The sequence below is a fragment of the Octopus sinensis genome, linkage group LG20 (genome assembly GCF_006345805.1).
Source record: "Octopus sinensis linkage group LG20, ASM634580v1, whole genome shotgun sequence".
Taxonomy (NCBI): domain Eukaryota; kingdom Metazoa; phylum Mollusca; class Cephalopoda; order Octopoda; family Octopodidae; genus Octopus; species Octopus sinensis.
This window is the reverse complement of record NC_043016.1, coordinates 16,782,661-16,796,846: the sequence shown is the minus strand read 5'-3', so window position 1 is coordinate 16,796,846 and position 14,186 is coordinate 16,782,661. Positions and strand designations below refer to the sequence as shown.

The following is a 14,186-nucleotide window of genomic DNA, read 5'->3' as shown; positions in this document are numbered from 1 at the left end:
ACAATGATGATAATAATAATAAAATAATAATACTAAAGGCACAAGGCCTGAAATTTTGGGGGAGGTGACAAGTCGATAACATCAACCCCAGTACATGCCTAGTACTTAGTTTATTGACCGTGAAAGGATGAAAGGCAAAGTTGACCTCGGCGGAATTTGAACTCAGAATATAAAGATGGATGAAATGCATTTTGTCTGGTGTGCTAACAATTCTGCCGTTTGCTGTCCCTTAATAATAATAATGATCCTTTCTACAATAGGCACAATGCCTGAAATTTTGTAGAAAGGGGCCAGTCAATTTCCTCAACCCCAGTGCTCAACTGGTACTTATTGTATGACCTAAAAAAGATGAAAAGCAAAGACTACCCAAGTGGAATTTGAACACAGAATGTAAGGACAGCTGAAACGCTGCTAAGCATTTTGTCCAGTGTGCTAATGACTCTGCCAGCTCACCCTTCTTGAATACAGCAGCAACAATAATAATAATAATAATGGTTTCACATTTTTGGCACAAGGCCAGCAGGTTTTGGAGGAAGGGTTAAGTTGATTATATTGATCCCAGTGCTCAACTGGTATTTGTTTCATCAACCCTGAAAGGATGAAAGGCAAAGTCAACCACAGCAGAATTACAATTCAAAACAAAGATAGACTAAACGTAACTAAAAATTTTGTCTGCTCTGCTAACAATTATGCCAGCTCACTGTCTCAATGATAATAATGATAATGATAATAGTTTCAAATTTTGGACAAGGCTTGAAATTACAGGAGAGGGAGTATGTGGATTAAATCCACCCCAGTGTACAACTGATACTTCTTTTAGTGACCCCAAAAAGATGAAAGGCAAAATCAACCTCAATGGTATTTGAACTCAGATGGATGAAATGCCACTAAGCATTTTCTCTGCTGTGCTAACGATTCTGCCAGCTTGCTGCATTGATTTTAATAGTGATAATGGTTTCAAATTTTAGCACAAAGCCAGCAATTTCAGGGAATGGGTAAGTCGATCACATATCAACCCCAGTGATCAACTGGTATTTATTGTATCAACTCTGAAGGAATGAAAGGTAAAGTTGACCTTGGTGGAATTTGAACTCAGAACATTAAGACAGATGAAATGCTGCTAAGCATTCTGCCCAGTGTGCTAACGATTCTGTCAACTCAACCTCTTGGTAACAACAACAATAATAATAATCCTTTCTACTATAGGCACAAGGTATGAAATTTTGGGGGAGGGGGCTAGTTGATTACATTGGCCCCGTTGACTGGTACTTAATTTATAAACCCTGAAAGGATGAAAGGCAAAGTTGACATCAGTGGAATTTGAACTCAGAACATAAGGATGAATGAGATGCTGCTAAGCATTTTGTCGTCCCAATGTGCCAATGACTCTACCAGCAGAGGCTGCCTTGATTTCAACAAAAAGTAATTTATAAAGATTGACATAACTCTTCACAAAGGTAAATAGATAATAAGAAAAGCATAATAGAGATTGTTCATTTTATAGAACAATATTTCAACAGATCATCTGTCTTCTCCAAGGACAAAATGTAAAATGAAAAACAAAAACAACAAAACAAAAAACAAAAACACACACACACACAGAAATTCAAAATATGAACAGGGAAATCCTGAGTTGGTTTTTTTATAGATAAAATGACATCATCAGTTTTCACATTCAGAACTAGTAACAAGGAGAAAGAAGAAAAAAAAATGACAGGTGAAATTTCATCACATTTTACACAAAACTGTTTGACTAAGTATTCTTTTTCCTATTATTTTCTTTCTTTTTCCTGTTATTTTCTTTCTTTTTCCTTGTTACCAGTTGGTGGTGTATTGGTATCCAATGATGACAAAGTTTGTGGTCTCAGTGATGAGAGCTCATGTGACTCTGCAGTCCAAAGCTGGAAGCACATAGGCACCCACAGTGATAGTCTGTTGACTGGATTGAGGCAGATGCTGCTCTGCAAAGTCTTTCTCTTGCAGCATCAAGATGATGTTTCTGGTCCTCTTAAAGAGTAGCTGCTGCTGCTGCTTGTGAGGAAAGAGACCTCCATGTTGATTTGTCACCAGTTCTGAAAGTGAAAAACTGATGATGTCATTTTATCTAAATTCTGAATTTCTGTGGTTTTTATTTTTTGTATTACATTTTGTACCCGAAGAAGATACATGATCTGTTGAATTATTGTTCAATCCATTAAATAAACAATCTGTATAACAAATTGGACTGCACGCTCTTTATTATCTGATGATAATAATAATAATAATAATAATTTTCAACTAGCAAATGCAAACTGGTGGAATTATTACTCTAGTGGGAAAAGTGCTTAGCGTAACTTTGTCTGCATTTACATTTCTCAGTTCAAATTCTACCGAATCAACTTTGCTTGTCATCCTTTTGCAGGTCAATAAAATAAGTACCAGTTGAGTACTAAGGTCAATGCAATTGACTTACTCCCTCCCTCAAACTTTCAGCCATTGTGTCTATAGTAGAAAGAATTGTTATTATTATTATTTAGCATGCTGGACAAAATGCTTAGTGGCATTTAATCCGACTGAGGTGGATTTTGACTTTCATTCTTTCAGGGTTGATAAAATAATCACCAGCTGAGCACTAGGGTCAAGGTAATCAACTAGTCCTCTACCCACAAACTTTAGGCCTTGTTCCTATAATAGAAAGGATCATCATCATCATCATTATTATTTAGAACACCAAATTCTAGACCCTTCTGACAAAATTTCATGTCTTGTGCCTAAAGTAGAAGGGATTATTAATATTATCATTATTATTATTATTGTTATTATCATTAATTCTGCTGAGGTTGACTTTGCCTTTCATCCTTTTGGAGTCAATTGGATAAGTACCAGTTGTGTACTGGGGTCAATGTAATTGACTTGTCCCCACCCCCAGACTCGAGGCCTTGTGCCTTCAGTAGAAAGGATTATTATTATTATTGTAAGGGTGGCAAGTTGGCAGGATGGTTAGCATGCTGGACAAAATGCATGATATCTTTTCATCTATCTTCATGTTCTGAGTTCAAATTCTGCCAAGGTCCACTTTGTCTTTCAGCCTGTTAAGGGTTAATAAATACCAGTCAAGCACCAGGGGTCTTGATATAATCGATTAGTCCCTACCCCCCAGAATTTCAACTCTCGTGTTTATAGCAGTAACAACAACAGGAAAAAAAAAAATTCAAATTTTGGTGCAAGGCTAGCAAATTTAGGGGGCCAGGGGGTAAGTCAATTACATTGATCCCAGTGTTCAACTAGTACTTATTTTATCGAGCTTGAAAGGATGAAAGGCAAACTCAACCCTGGCAGAATTTGAATTCGAGGTTTCATCCTTTGCCTTTCATCCTTTTGGGGGTCAACAACATAGGTACCAGTCAAGTGCTGTGGGTTGGGGTGTCAATGTAATCAACTAGTGCCACTGTACCCAAAATTTCAGCTCTTGTGCTTATAGCAGAAACAATAATAATAATAATAATAATAATAATAATAATAATACACCAAACTCAGACTTTTTAAAAGGATGTAAGAAAACTTGAGAAAACTTATAATAGGTTTTGATGTTATTAAAAATTTTGGTAAGAGATAGGTGTTCGATTTGTGTTGTATTGTTGTTGAGTTTTCCATGTCATTTTTTTTTCTTTTTTTAACCCCTTCAAGAATTCCTAGAGGAAAGAGCAATATAGCCACAGATTTTTCTGTTTGTAACAAAGTACGATTCAGTTTATAAAATTTGCTTGGTCAGCCAGCCAGGTTGTTGGTCAGCTGCGTCAGTCATCTGTTCTCTGTCCTCGACCAAACTGTGCCGACTGGAACCAGGAGGACTGCTAACACCACTGCTGTTATTTGACCCTATGGACATCCTCCAACATGGAAATCCAGATTCCTAAAAATAAAAAGCAAAAATTCTGGAATTACAAAATACCAAACTCAAATTTCAACAGGTTACTTATAAGAGTTAGTAGAAAGAGCCAAGTTAAACGAAGAGAGCAATTATCATAAATGAGTACTCCTGTAATGGAATGGTGTGCCATCCAGGGGGATATATATACACTGCAGAATCCAAGAAACTGGCTTCATGAGCCTATGGGCTTGAAAAGGAACTTTGATCCCTTTCTTTTTTATCTTAACCCTTTCGTTACCAACCTGGCTGAAACCGGTTCTGGCTCTCTAATACAAATGTCTTGTTTTCATAAGCTTTCAATTAAAATCTTCCACCAAACCTTAGTCACAATTTATGTTCCTAACACAACTCTCTCTCTCCCTCTTTTACTTGTTTCAGTCATTTGACTGTGGTCATGCTGGAGCATCACCTTTAGTCGAGCAAATCGACCATAGGACTTCTTTGTAAGCCTAGTACTTATTCTATCGGTCTTTTGCTGAACTGCTAAGTTACAGGGATGTAAACACACCAGCATCGGTTGTCAAGCAATGCTGGGGGGACAAAAAAGACACACAAGCATATACATACACACACACACACACATACATATATATATATATATATATATATATATATATACACACATACATATATATACACATATATATATATATATACATCCATCTACCAAATCCACTCACAAGGCTTTGGTCGGCCCAAGGATATAGTAGAAGTAACTTGCCCAAGGTGCTACGCAGTGGAACTGAACCCGGAACCATGTGGTTGGTAAGCAAGCTACTTACCACACAGCCACTCCTGTGCCTATATATATATATGACGAGCTTCTTTCAGTTTCTGTCTACCAAATCCATTCAAAAGGCTTTGGTCAACCCGAGGCTATAGAAGACACTTGCCCAAGGTGCCACACAGCGGGACTGAACCTGGAACCATGTGGTTGGTAAGTAAGCTACATACCACACAGCCAACTAGCTTAATGATAACGAAGTTATTTTACTAAATTCTTTGTTATATTTAAAATAATTGCGAGAAAAATAAATAGTAACGAAAGGGTTAATGCCTTGAACTGGTTTCAGTTCTATAAAATGGTTATTACACAAAAATATAAGATAAGTTTTTACAATTAAAAAAAAACACACACACATACACACACACAAAAAAAATGAGACAAAAAGAAAAGAAAAATGTGTCAAAAAAAAAAAAGAGGTAAAAACAAAACACTGCAAAATTAAACACAAGGATGTTTGTAAAGATAATCTTGAAAAAAGGAAAAGAATAGATAAATTTGATGATGAAAATATGGAGGCAAGCAATGGCAGTTGAAAAATTTATTTCTGCAATTATGAAACTGTGTATTTTTTTATAGCGGTTAAAAGAACACAAATTTATTTATCTTCAACATACATGCACGCATAAAATGTCCGTTAGCATTTCAGTGGATATATTTCTCCCTATGGCATTTATGTAGCTGGAGTCAGGATTTACGTATAATGATAACACTTATAAGTAAGTTATAAGTGACGGGTTTATCAATATATATCCCTACTTCAAAAGTAAAATATATTTATTATCTATTTCCAAATAGGAAACATTTAATTTCCTACATTTGCAATGCTTCACATCATAGGATCAAAGAACTGGCAGAAAGGCGGCATCAGATAGCACAACACGATGACCTTTACGGTGAATTTTTTGCTGCGTTTGATGTAACTCGAGGAATAAAGTAAATAAATTACAAAAATATTGCAAATGTAAAAGGATAATGTGTTCAGTGTTGGGGACCCATCCTCAAACTATCTCATTTCATAGATGCAAATATAAAAAAAAACCAAAATTCAATGCAAAACAAAATCCATTAGAGTTTTGGTCCCAGGAATTTTGGATAAGGATTTTTAACTATATATGTTAAAAAGTTGCAATAGTTGGTGAAAAATCTTTGGATCTTTACCTTTTGAATGACAGATTTTAAAAAATAATTTTTTGTAACTAAACACTTTGAAACTTTGGACACTGATAGAATGTGTCATATAAAACATCTTTTACTCTTAGCGTTTTGGACAAATTGTCATATTTCGGTAATTTCAACCAATCAATGACGTGTATTCAGATGAATAAAATTACTGCCGGCGGTGTATATTTCACTTGTGACTGTTATTTATGACATTGTTCATGTGTTTGTACTGGTTTTAAGGTTTTAGGGTTAGGGTGTTAGGGTTGGAGTTTTAGGGTTAGAATTAAGGGTTAGGGGTAAGGTTTTAGGGTTAGAATTAAGGGTTAAGGTTAGGGTTTTAGAGTTAGTGTGTTAGGATTAGGGTTATGGAAAAAAAAAATGAAAAATGAAGAAATTGGAGGGGTAGGGGAATGAGGCAAAAACGTCTTTCCAAAAATAGTAACTGAAAAACAGGAAAAAGAAAACTAAATGTAGTAGAAATGCATGAACAATTATGGTGGTGCCATGAAGTAAACATGCTTCAGATACGCTCGTTTATTCATACAAACATAACTGAGATGAAATAAGTCATAAATAACAGTGACAAACGAAATATACAGTGCCAGAAGTTGTTGTTGGCAAACAACAGCAGTAATTTTATTCAGCTGAATGCACGTCATTGATTGGTTGAAATTACCAAAATACAACAACTTTAACACAAAATAACTTCTAAAAGACAAAACTTTGTCCAAAATGTTAAGAGTAAAAGATGTTTTATGACACATTCTACCAGTGTCCGAAGTTTGAAAGTGTTTAGTTACAAAAAATTATTTTCTAAATCTGTCAGTCAAAAAGATAAAATCCAAATTTTTTAGAATTAATAATGTTTAAATTAGAGAGAAGGAAATAGTAAAAAGGCTCGTTAAGAATAGGGTGGAGCAGAGAAAGTATAGGACTGGAGGCTTATAATCCATGCAAATGGGAATAGAAAGGTGGAAGTAAAAAGACCAAAAAAAAAACAAAGGTATATGCGTGCGGTCTAACCCTTCACTTGTGCCAGGAAGTTTCACATGTTGCAAAGGATCCTACACTTCTATATGTGGTTCCACTTGCCCTAATATGTGGCCCTTGGTATTCTTTTATCTGAAGAACGTCAGAAAAAGCAATTTCAAAAGAAAAAAGAATGAAGGACTCAGACCAAAGATGAAATTGATATGAAAGAAAGTGAAGGATTTTTTCCTTGATGGCAACTGGAAAGAAAATATCACAATAGGCTTGTGAAATTTGGAGAGAAAATGTTAACTGTAACCATTTTTGGCAGATGTTATGCTGATGATTTCAAAGAAGGATGAAATAGTACTATGCATGTCTGGCAACAACTAGAAAATTTAGTTTTATTATGTGTAAAGAAAGAATTAATGTGCACATTTTTCTTTAAATTAACTTAATCTACAAAAAATTAACTTCTCTATAATACTTGACAACCAGTTACAGACTAATCTATCTCCTTTTTGCTGGAAAATTAACAATCTAGGATGGAAAAAAATAAAATCACAAATAACTTTTAAAACCATACAAACTATTTTCTCTGAATATGAAATTTCTAACTTCACAAATTGTTGAATTTAACTTATTTATTTGTTCCAACTTATACCATGCTGATAATTTCAAAGATGCATGTTACCAACATCTAAAAATTTTAAGAAAAATAATATTAAATATATGCTGTGCATTCATTACTCTTTAAGTTCCAAAATTGCAACTCCACCTCAATGTAATATAGAAGAAATTGTCACACCAAATATTTGAACTAATGCTGATGAGTTCAAAGAAGGATGAAATAGTACTATGCATATCTGGCAACAACAAGAAAATTTAGTTTTATTATTATGTGTAAAGAAAGAATTAAAAGTGTACACTCTCAACAACATTCTTTGCACTTTGATATAAATACAAAAATTTTCAATTTTACCTCAAATTAACTTCATCTAGAACAAATTGTCAATAACCAATCACATACCAATTATTTGAACTAATCTATCTGAGTTTCTCATATTGCTCTATTGTTCATTTTCTCTTTCTCTCTTCTTCCCCTGCTTCCAATCTGATTCTTCAAATTTTCCCTCATGGGACCACCTGTGTCACCTCATTGCCATTAGCTATCTTTCACAGCTCTTATTTCTTTATTGACCACAAGGGACGAAACATAGCGGGGACAAACAAGCACAGACAAATGGATTAAGTCGATTACATCGACCCCAGTATGTAACTGATACTTAATTTATCGACCCCGAAAGGATGAAAGGCAAAGTCGACCTCGGCGGAATTTGAAGTCAGAACGTGACGGCAGACGAAATACCACTAAGCATTTCGCCTGGCGTGCTAACATTTTATATTTCTTTATTGCCCACAAGGGGCTAAACATAGAAAGGAGAAACAAAGACAAAGGGATTAAGTCAACTACATCGACCCCAGTGAGTAACTGGTACTTAATTTCTGCCAGCTCATCCCCTACAAGTGAGTAGCCATGCAAACACCCATAAGAACCTGCTCTGCCTTCGTTTTCTTATAGTAATCAATGCATCCTCAAGAACGAAACAAACGACCACAAGGCTAATAGTCATACAAACTGCATGGCAACCTCAATAGTGTTGGTGCTACATAAACAGCACCCAATCTATGATGTAATAGGCTGGTATTAAGAAGGGCATCCAGTCAAAACAGACATTGAAGTTTGATGCAGTCGCTGGATACCTTGAATCTTAGTGAAACTATCCAATCCATGCCAGCACAGAACGTGAAAGTTAAATGATAAATAAAATGGAGCCAAGAACCAACTGGTCTGCATGGCATGCTTGAACAATTGTGAAGATATCTTCGCATGAAACCATTGGTTGCCTTGTAAACCCACAAATTAAAAAAGCGTATACATATATATATATATATATATATATATATATACATATATATATACATATATATATTCAAACTGTTACTGTTTGTTTATCATACGTTCAAGTCCCTCTGACATACTAGACTATTGTCAAACCTCCTGCCCCCAACCCAAGCCAGCATGGAACATGGATACTTGATAAAAAAAAAAAATCTAAAAATCAGATGGTTTAAAGGACACAGAAACAAGGATCTCACCTCTAATGTTGTCTTAAATGTATTTAAGGAATCCAAAGTATTTGTCTGCTCTTGTGAAGAAATAGAAGTGTTATCTCCAGGTGAAACTGATGTGATGGAAGACAAAGGCCGGCTTGGAGGGGTTTGCTGCCAAACTCTATGAGGAGAATCACGGTCTCTTACACCAGTCCCTATATCAAAAATAAAATACAAAATGTCCTTTAAAAAAATTACAAATGTAGTCGCAGGAATTGCTGTGTGGTAAGTAGCTTGCTTACCAACCACATGGTTGTGGGTTCAGTCCCACTGCATGGCATTTTCGGCAAGTGTTTTCTACTATAGGCTCAGGCCGGCCAAAGCCATGTGAGAGGATTTGGTAGAAGGAAATTGAAAGAAGCCCATTATATATATGTGTGTGTGTGTGTGTGTATATATATATATATAGGCGCAGGAGTGACTGTGTGGTAAGTAGCTTGCTTAGCACCCACATGGTTCCGGGTTCAGTCCCACTGCGTGACACCTTGGGCAAGTGTCTTCTACTATAGCCTCAGGCCAAGCAAAGCATTGTGAGTGGATTTGGTAGACGGAAACTGAAAGAAGCCTGTCGTGTATGTATATATATATATATATATATATATATATATATATATATAGGCACAGGAGTGGCTGTGTAGTAAGTAGCTTGCTTACCAGCCACATGGTTCAAGGTTCAGTCCCAATGTGTGTCACTTTGGGCAAGTGTCTTCTACTATAGCCTTTGGCTGACCACAGCCTTGTGAGTGGATTTGGTAGACGGAAACTAAAAGAAGCCTGTCGTATATATATATATATAGGTGCAGGAGTGGCTGTGCTGTAGGTAGCTTACCAACCACATGGTTCCGGGTTCATTCCCACTGCGTGGTACCTTGGGTAAGTGTCTTCTACTTATAGCCTCAGGCCGACCATAACTTTGTGAGTGGGTTTGGTAGACAAAAACTGAAAGAAGCCCGTCATATATATGTATATGTATGTGTTTGTGCCCCTAACATCGCTTGACAACAAATGCTGGTGTGTTTACCTCCCCATAACTTAGCGGTTCGGCCAAAGAGACTGGTAGAATAGGTACTAGGGTTCCAAAGAATAAGTCCTGGGGTAGATTTGCTCGACTAAAGACAGTGCTCCAGCATGGCCGCAGTGAAATGACTGAAATAAGTGAAAGACCGTAAACCTAGAAAGAGAGGCTTTGGTCTGGGAGTAGCATTAAGTAAACATGAGGAAAGATTTAAAACATCATGTGTTGTATTTACCATTAAAATGTGAATCTCCGCAAGCACTACCAGTGCCGCTACTTGCTGCTGGCTTGCCGCCTGCACCTCGCATTTGTTCTTGCAACTGTTTCATACTCGGTTGCATCAAATTGCGCACTTTTTTGATTTGTTCGTCAGACTTGTCTCCAGGCTGAAAGTAAGAATTTTATTACCATTATTTTAATGTTCACTTTGTCGTGCCTGTATGGTTTTGATGGCGATAATTTGAGGCATCTTACCGTACAAAATCTGCCTTATCCCCTTAATGGATCAATTATTTTGACATGGTGTTTCGTTTCAGAGTATATTTATTTATTTCCTTTTTTAATTATACACACTGTGTTAATTACAAAAAATAGGTTGTTTTTTTTTTTTATTATAGAAATTAAAATGTACTTTTACTCATTTGGATTTAAGCGAGTTTACTCGGACATTGAAAAAGTACATACAACTTAACGATCTTTGATTTCTTTCTAAGATGTTTTGCTTTTAAATGAAAGGAAAATTTTTAAAAAATGAGATATACAGTTTATTTAGAATGATAATTTTGAAAACAAGGAGTTACACACAAAGTTATCTTGCAGACATCACACATGTATCTGCTTTCTCTTTGAATCTTCTTTCCTTTAGCATCTCTCTTCTCTGCGCATTTTGCACACTGTCTTCAAGGGTTCTTTTTCTTATCACTTGGTGGTATTTCCATGGGAAAGTGACCAGCTGGGGCAAATCTGATTGATGATGGTTTTCCTGGTTTCGTGGGAGGCAATAAGGGCCTATATTTTTCAATAATCTTGGTGATTATTTGCATTCTAAATTTCAGCAGTTTCATAACAGAAGCTGAAGTTTCCAAGGATGCTTTATACAAAACATAATTATTCCAGATAGCCAAATCCATCGAATGATAAAATACTTTTTTTTAACAATGCGAGTAAATTCGTGATTGCTCAAAAATGAAACGACACAAAACGAATAAACTCGTTTGAGTACTAAAATTAAAAGTTATTAATGAGTGGCATCCGTGCTAGTTGAGCGCTAAGAGTACACCATATGAACGAGATCGTTGCCAGAGCAACAAGTTGGCCTCCGAACCAATGGCATGTAAAAACTCCATTCGAGCATGATCGTTACCTACATCGCCTTACTGGCACTTGTGCTGGTGGCACATGAAAAAACATTCGAGCAAGGTTGTTGCCAGTGCCGCTGGACTGGCTCCTGTGCAGGTGGCAAATAAAAAGCACCATTTGAGTGTTGCCGTTGCTAGTACTGCCAGACTGGCCCTCGTGCCAGTGGCATGTAAAAGCACCCACTACATTCTTGGAGAGGTTGGTGTTAAAAGGAAGGGCATCCAGCTGTAGAAACTGCCAGATCAAGATTGGAGCCTGGTGCAGCCATCTGGTTAACCAGTCCTCAGTCAAATCGTCCAACCCATGCTAGCATGGAAAGTAGATGTTAAACGATGATGATGTATTTTGACTGAGTATATTCATGCTGGTTCTAAAAAGATACATTTGTGATGCATGAGTAAACTCGGGATAATCCATTAAGGGCTTAAATAAACTCAATCTGAAAGCTTGGAAAATATCGATGTTGAAATGATGATATTATATCTCATCATCATTAATGAGGGTTGGCAACAGGAAAGGCATCCAGTCATAGAAAATCTGGCTCAATAAAGAGAGTGTTCATTAATTATTTTTACAACTTTTGCAAATTGTTTCTATTAAAGCTGAGATCCATTAATTCTAATAAAACTTTATTTGTCAGCCTATGCTTTCTAATCTCGTCTGCCAATTTATTTTTATTCTTCACTTTTCTCATCTTTTAAAGGTAATTTAATGTACACATTGTATGTCTGGTCAACAAGAAATATTACCTTGGTGCTGGGGTCTTGTAAAATGTACCCACACTGACACCACATAAAAGATACCTGCCCTGGTGCCCCATGAAAGGTACCCATGCTAGTGCAATGCAATAAACATCCAGCACATTCTTAAAAGTGGTTGACATCAAGAAAGTCATAGAAATCATGTCGTAACAAACAACTGGAACCTGGTGAAACTCTTGTTGACCAGTTCCTGTGAAACCGTCCGATCCATGACAGCAAGAAAAACTGATGCTAGTCAATGAAGATGGAAACGGAGAGCATCAGGCTATAGAAAATCTGCCTCAAATAAACTCACCAACCCATACAAGCACATGGAAGAGTAGAAATCAGATAATAATAATAATAAAGACAATTCAATGAAAGACAACAGAATAACAAAAAAAAACTCAAAAAGAAACCAAAATTACCTGTCTTTGTCCAGTTGGAAGACCTATCAATGCTTGCATTCCCTGATCTGGGCCCAGATGAGCAATATGGCTGAAGTTGATAGGGGGTGAAATGATACGAGACCGCCTTTCAATTCTGAAAAGGAAATTTCAAGATACCATTGCTATGCTAGTTTTCTGTAATTAATTCTGGCTTTAAATTCTATGAAAAGTCTGTAAAAATGAACTTCAAAGTGATTTAATAGCACTGCTAACACAGAAGAACACAGTTCTGAATTATAAAGCATTTAATATACTTTGTAGAATATTATGGTTACATAATGAAATACCACATTCCTACAAGACATTAATATGTATCAGTTGCTAAGAATGTGTTAGATATGTAAATTAGTTTATCGAATAACATTACACCACTAAACATAGTAGGTATCTACGCAATGTGCTTGTAGATAGTTGATGGGTTGGAAGTGGTACTAATGAAAGCGTAATAACTTTTAAAATATGTATATACACACTTTACCTACTTTTTCCATCTTTGATCACATTGTTTACAAAGATGTATTTGTTGGCTCTAAATTTTATACAAACTTTATAAAGATAACTTAAAAGGTATTTTATTAATCATTACAAAATACAAACTTTACATGAAGCAATACCATAATATGTTAAAATTAATTCTAAATTATTTAAATCAAATTCTGCAAGAGAAGTTGTATAGAAAAAACATTATCAATGTAACATACAAAATCATTTTATTTTGCCGAATTCTAAAGTGTTAAGTTGAAAGTTTTTCAAGATTTTGATAACTTATTTCCTTTATCCATCAAGTCGAGCATTCAAAGTAGAGGCCATCAGGTTGGATCATTTCTGCTAGTTCTTTGATCCCATGTTGATACCAGTCCCTGTCCTTTGAAGTGAACCCTAACCCAGTCCTGGTCCTTTGAGGGAAGAACTAATTCACTCTTGGTCGATGAAGTATTGTGATCCGAGGAAATAAGCCATGGAATTAGTACCATTCCATCAAGATCCTGGTGTGTATTCCTGGTCAATGAAGTGGTATGAAGTATTGTGTTGTCTTGCAGAGTATCCCTTTGTGTACAAATTGTTGGAAAGACTTCCGGTCGTCCCCTACCCCTCATTTTCTCCAAAATTTGTTTATTTTTGTAATTTTTGGGGGGCAAAAATCCCCGTTTTTGGATATGGAGGTTCCGGAAAATTGGTCCTTTGAGGGAAGAACTAATTCACTCTTGGTCGATGAAGTATTGTGATCACAGGAAGTAAGCCATCAGTTTTTGTTAACCAATGTTAAGTATTTCTGCCCCACAATAACATACATCTGCTCCAGCTGTTCGGGGTAGAGGTGGACATTGATGGTTTGACCATCCAGAAAGGATTCCTGGTGAAGCATCCTGTCATAAATCCACCAGATGCAGAGCATCCCTTTGTGTTCAAATTGCTTGGTAACTGGCTCTTACTTAACCACTGCTTATGCGCATTAAGGACTGCTGAAAAATATTTCCCTTGGGCTATTGTGGTTGATGGCTCACTGCTTATGCTTGTGACACTTTGTGAACCAACAAGAAGTGGAGCTTCACTGGAGGGGTTCTTCACTTTGTAGTACAAGTGTGGGATCAAAGAACTGACAGAAAAGTGGCCTCTGCTT

At 36.2% G+C, this 14,186-nt stretch overlaps 1 protein-coding gene across 1 annotated transcript in view; it reads right to left on the bottom strand.

Annotated features, from left to right (window-relative positions):
- Positions 1-3,524: 3,524 nt before the first annotated feature.
- LOC115222690 (serine/threonine-protein kinase MRCK alpha-like) overlaps positions 3,525-14,186 on the bottom strand; it is a gene marked incomplete at its 5' end in the record, with an annotated part of 131,121 nt that continues 120,459 nt past the window's right edge. Inside the window, 4 exon segments of the mRNA XM_029793011.2 lie at positions 3,525-3,892; positions 8,988-9,157; positions 10,253-10,403; positions 12,545-12,659. Coding sequence (XP_029648871.2) covers positions 3,731-3,892; positions 8,988-9,157; positions 10,253-10,403; positions 12,545-12,659 — 598 coding nt within the window.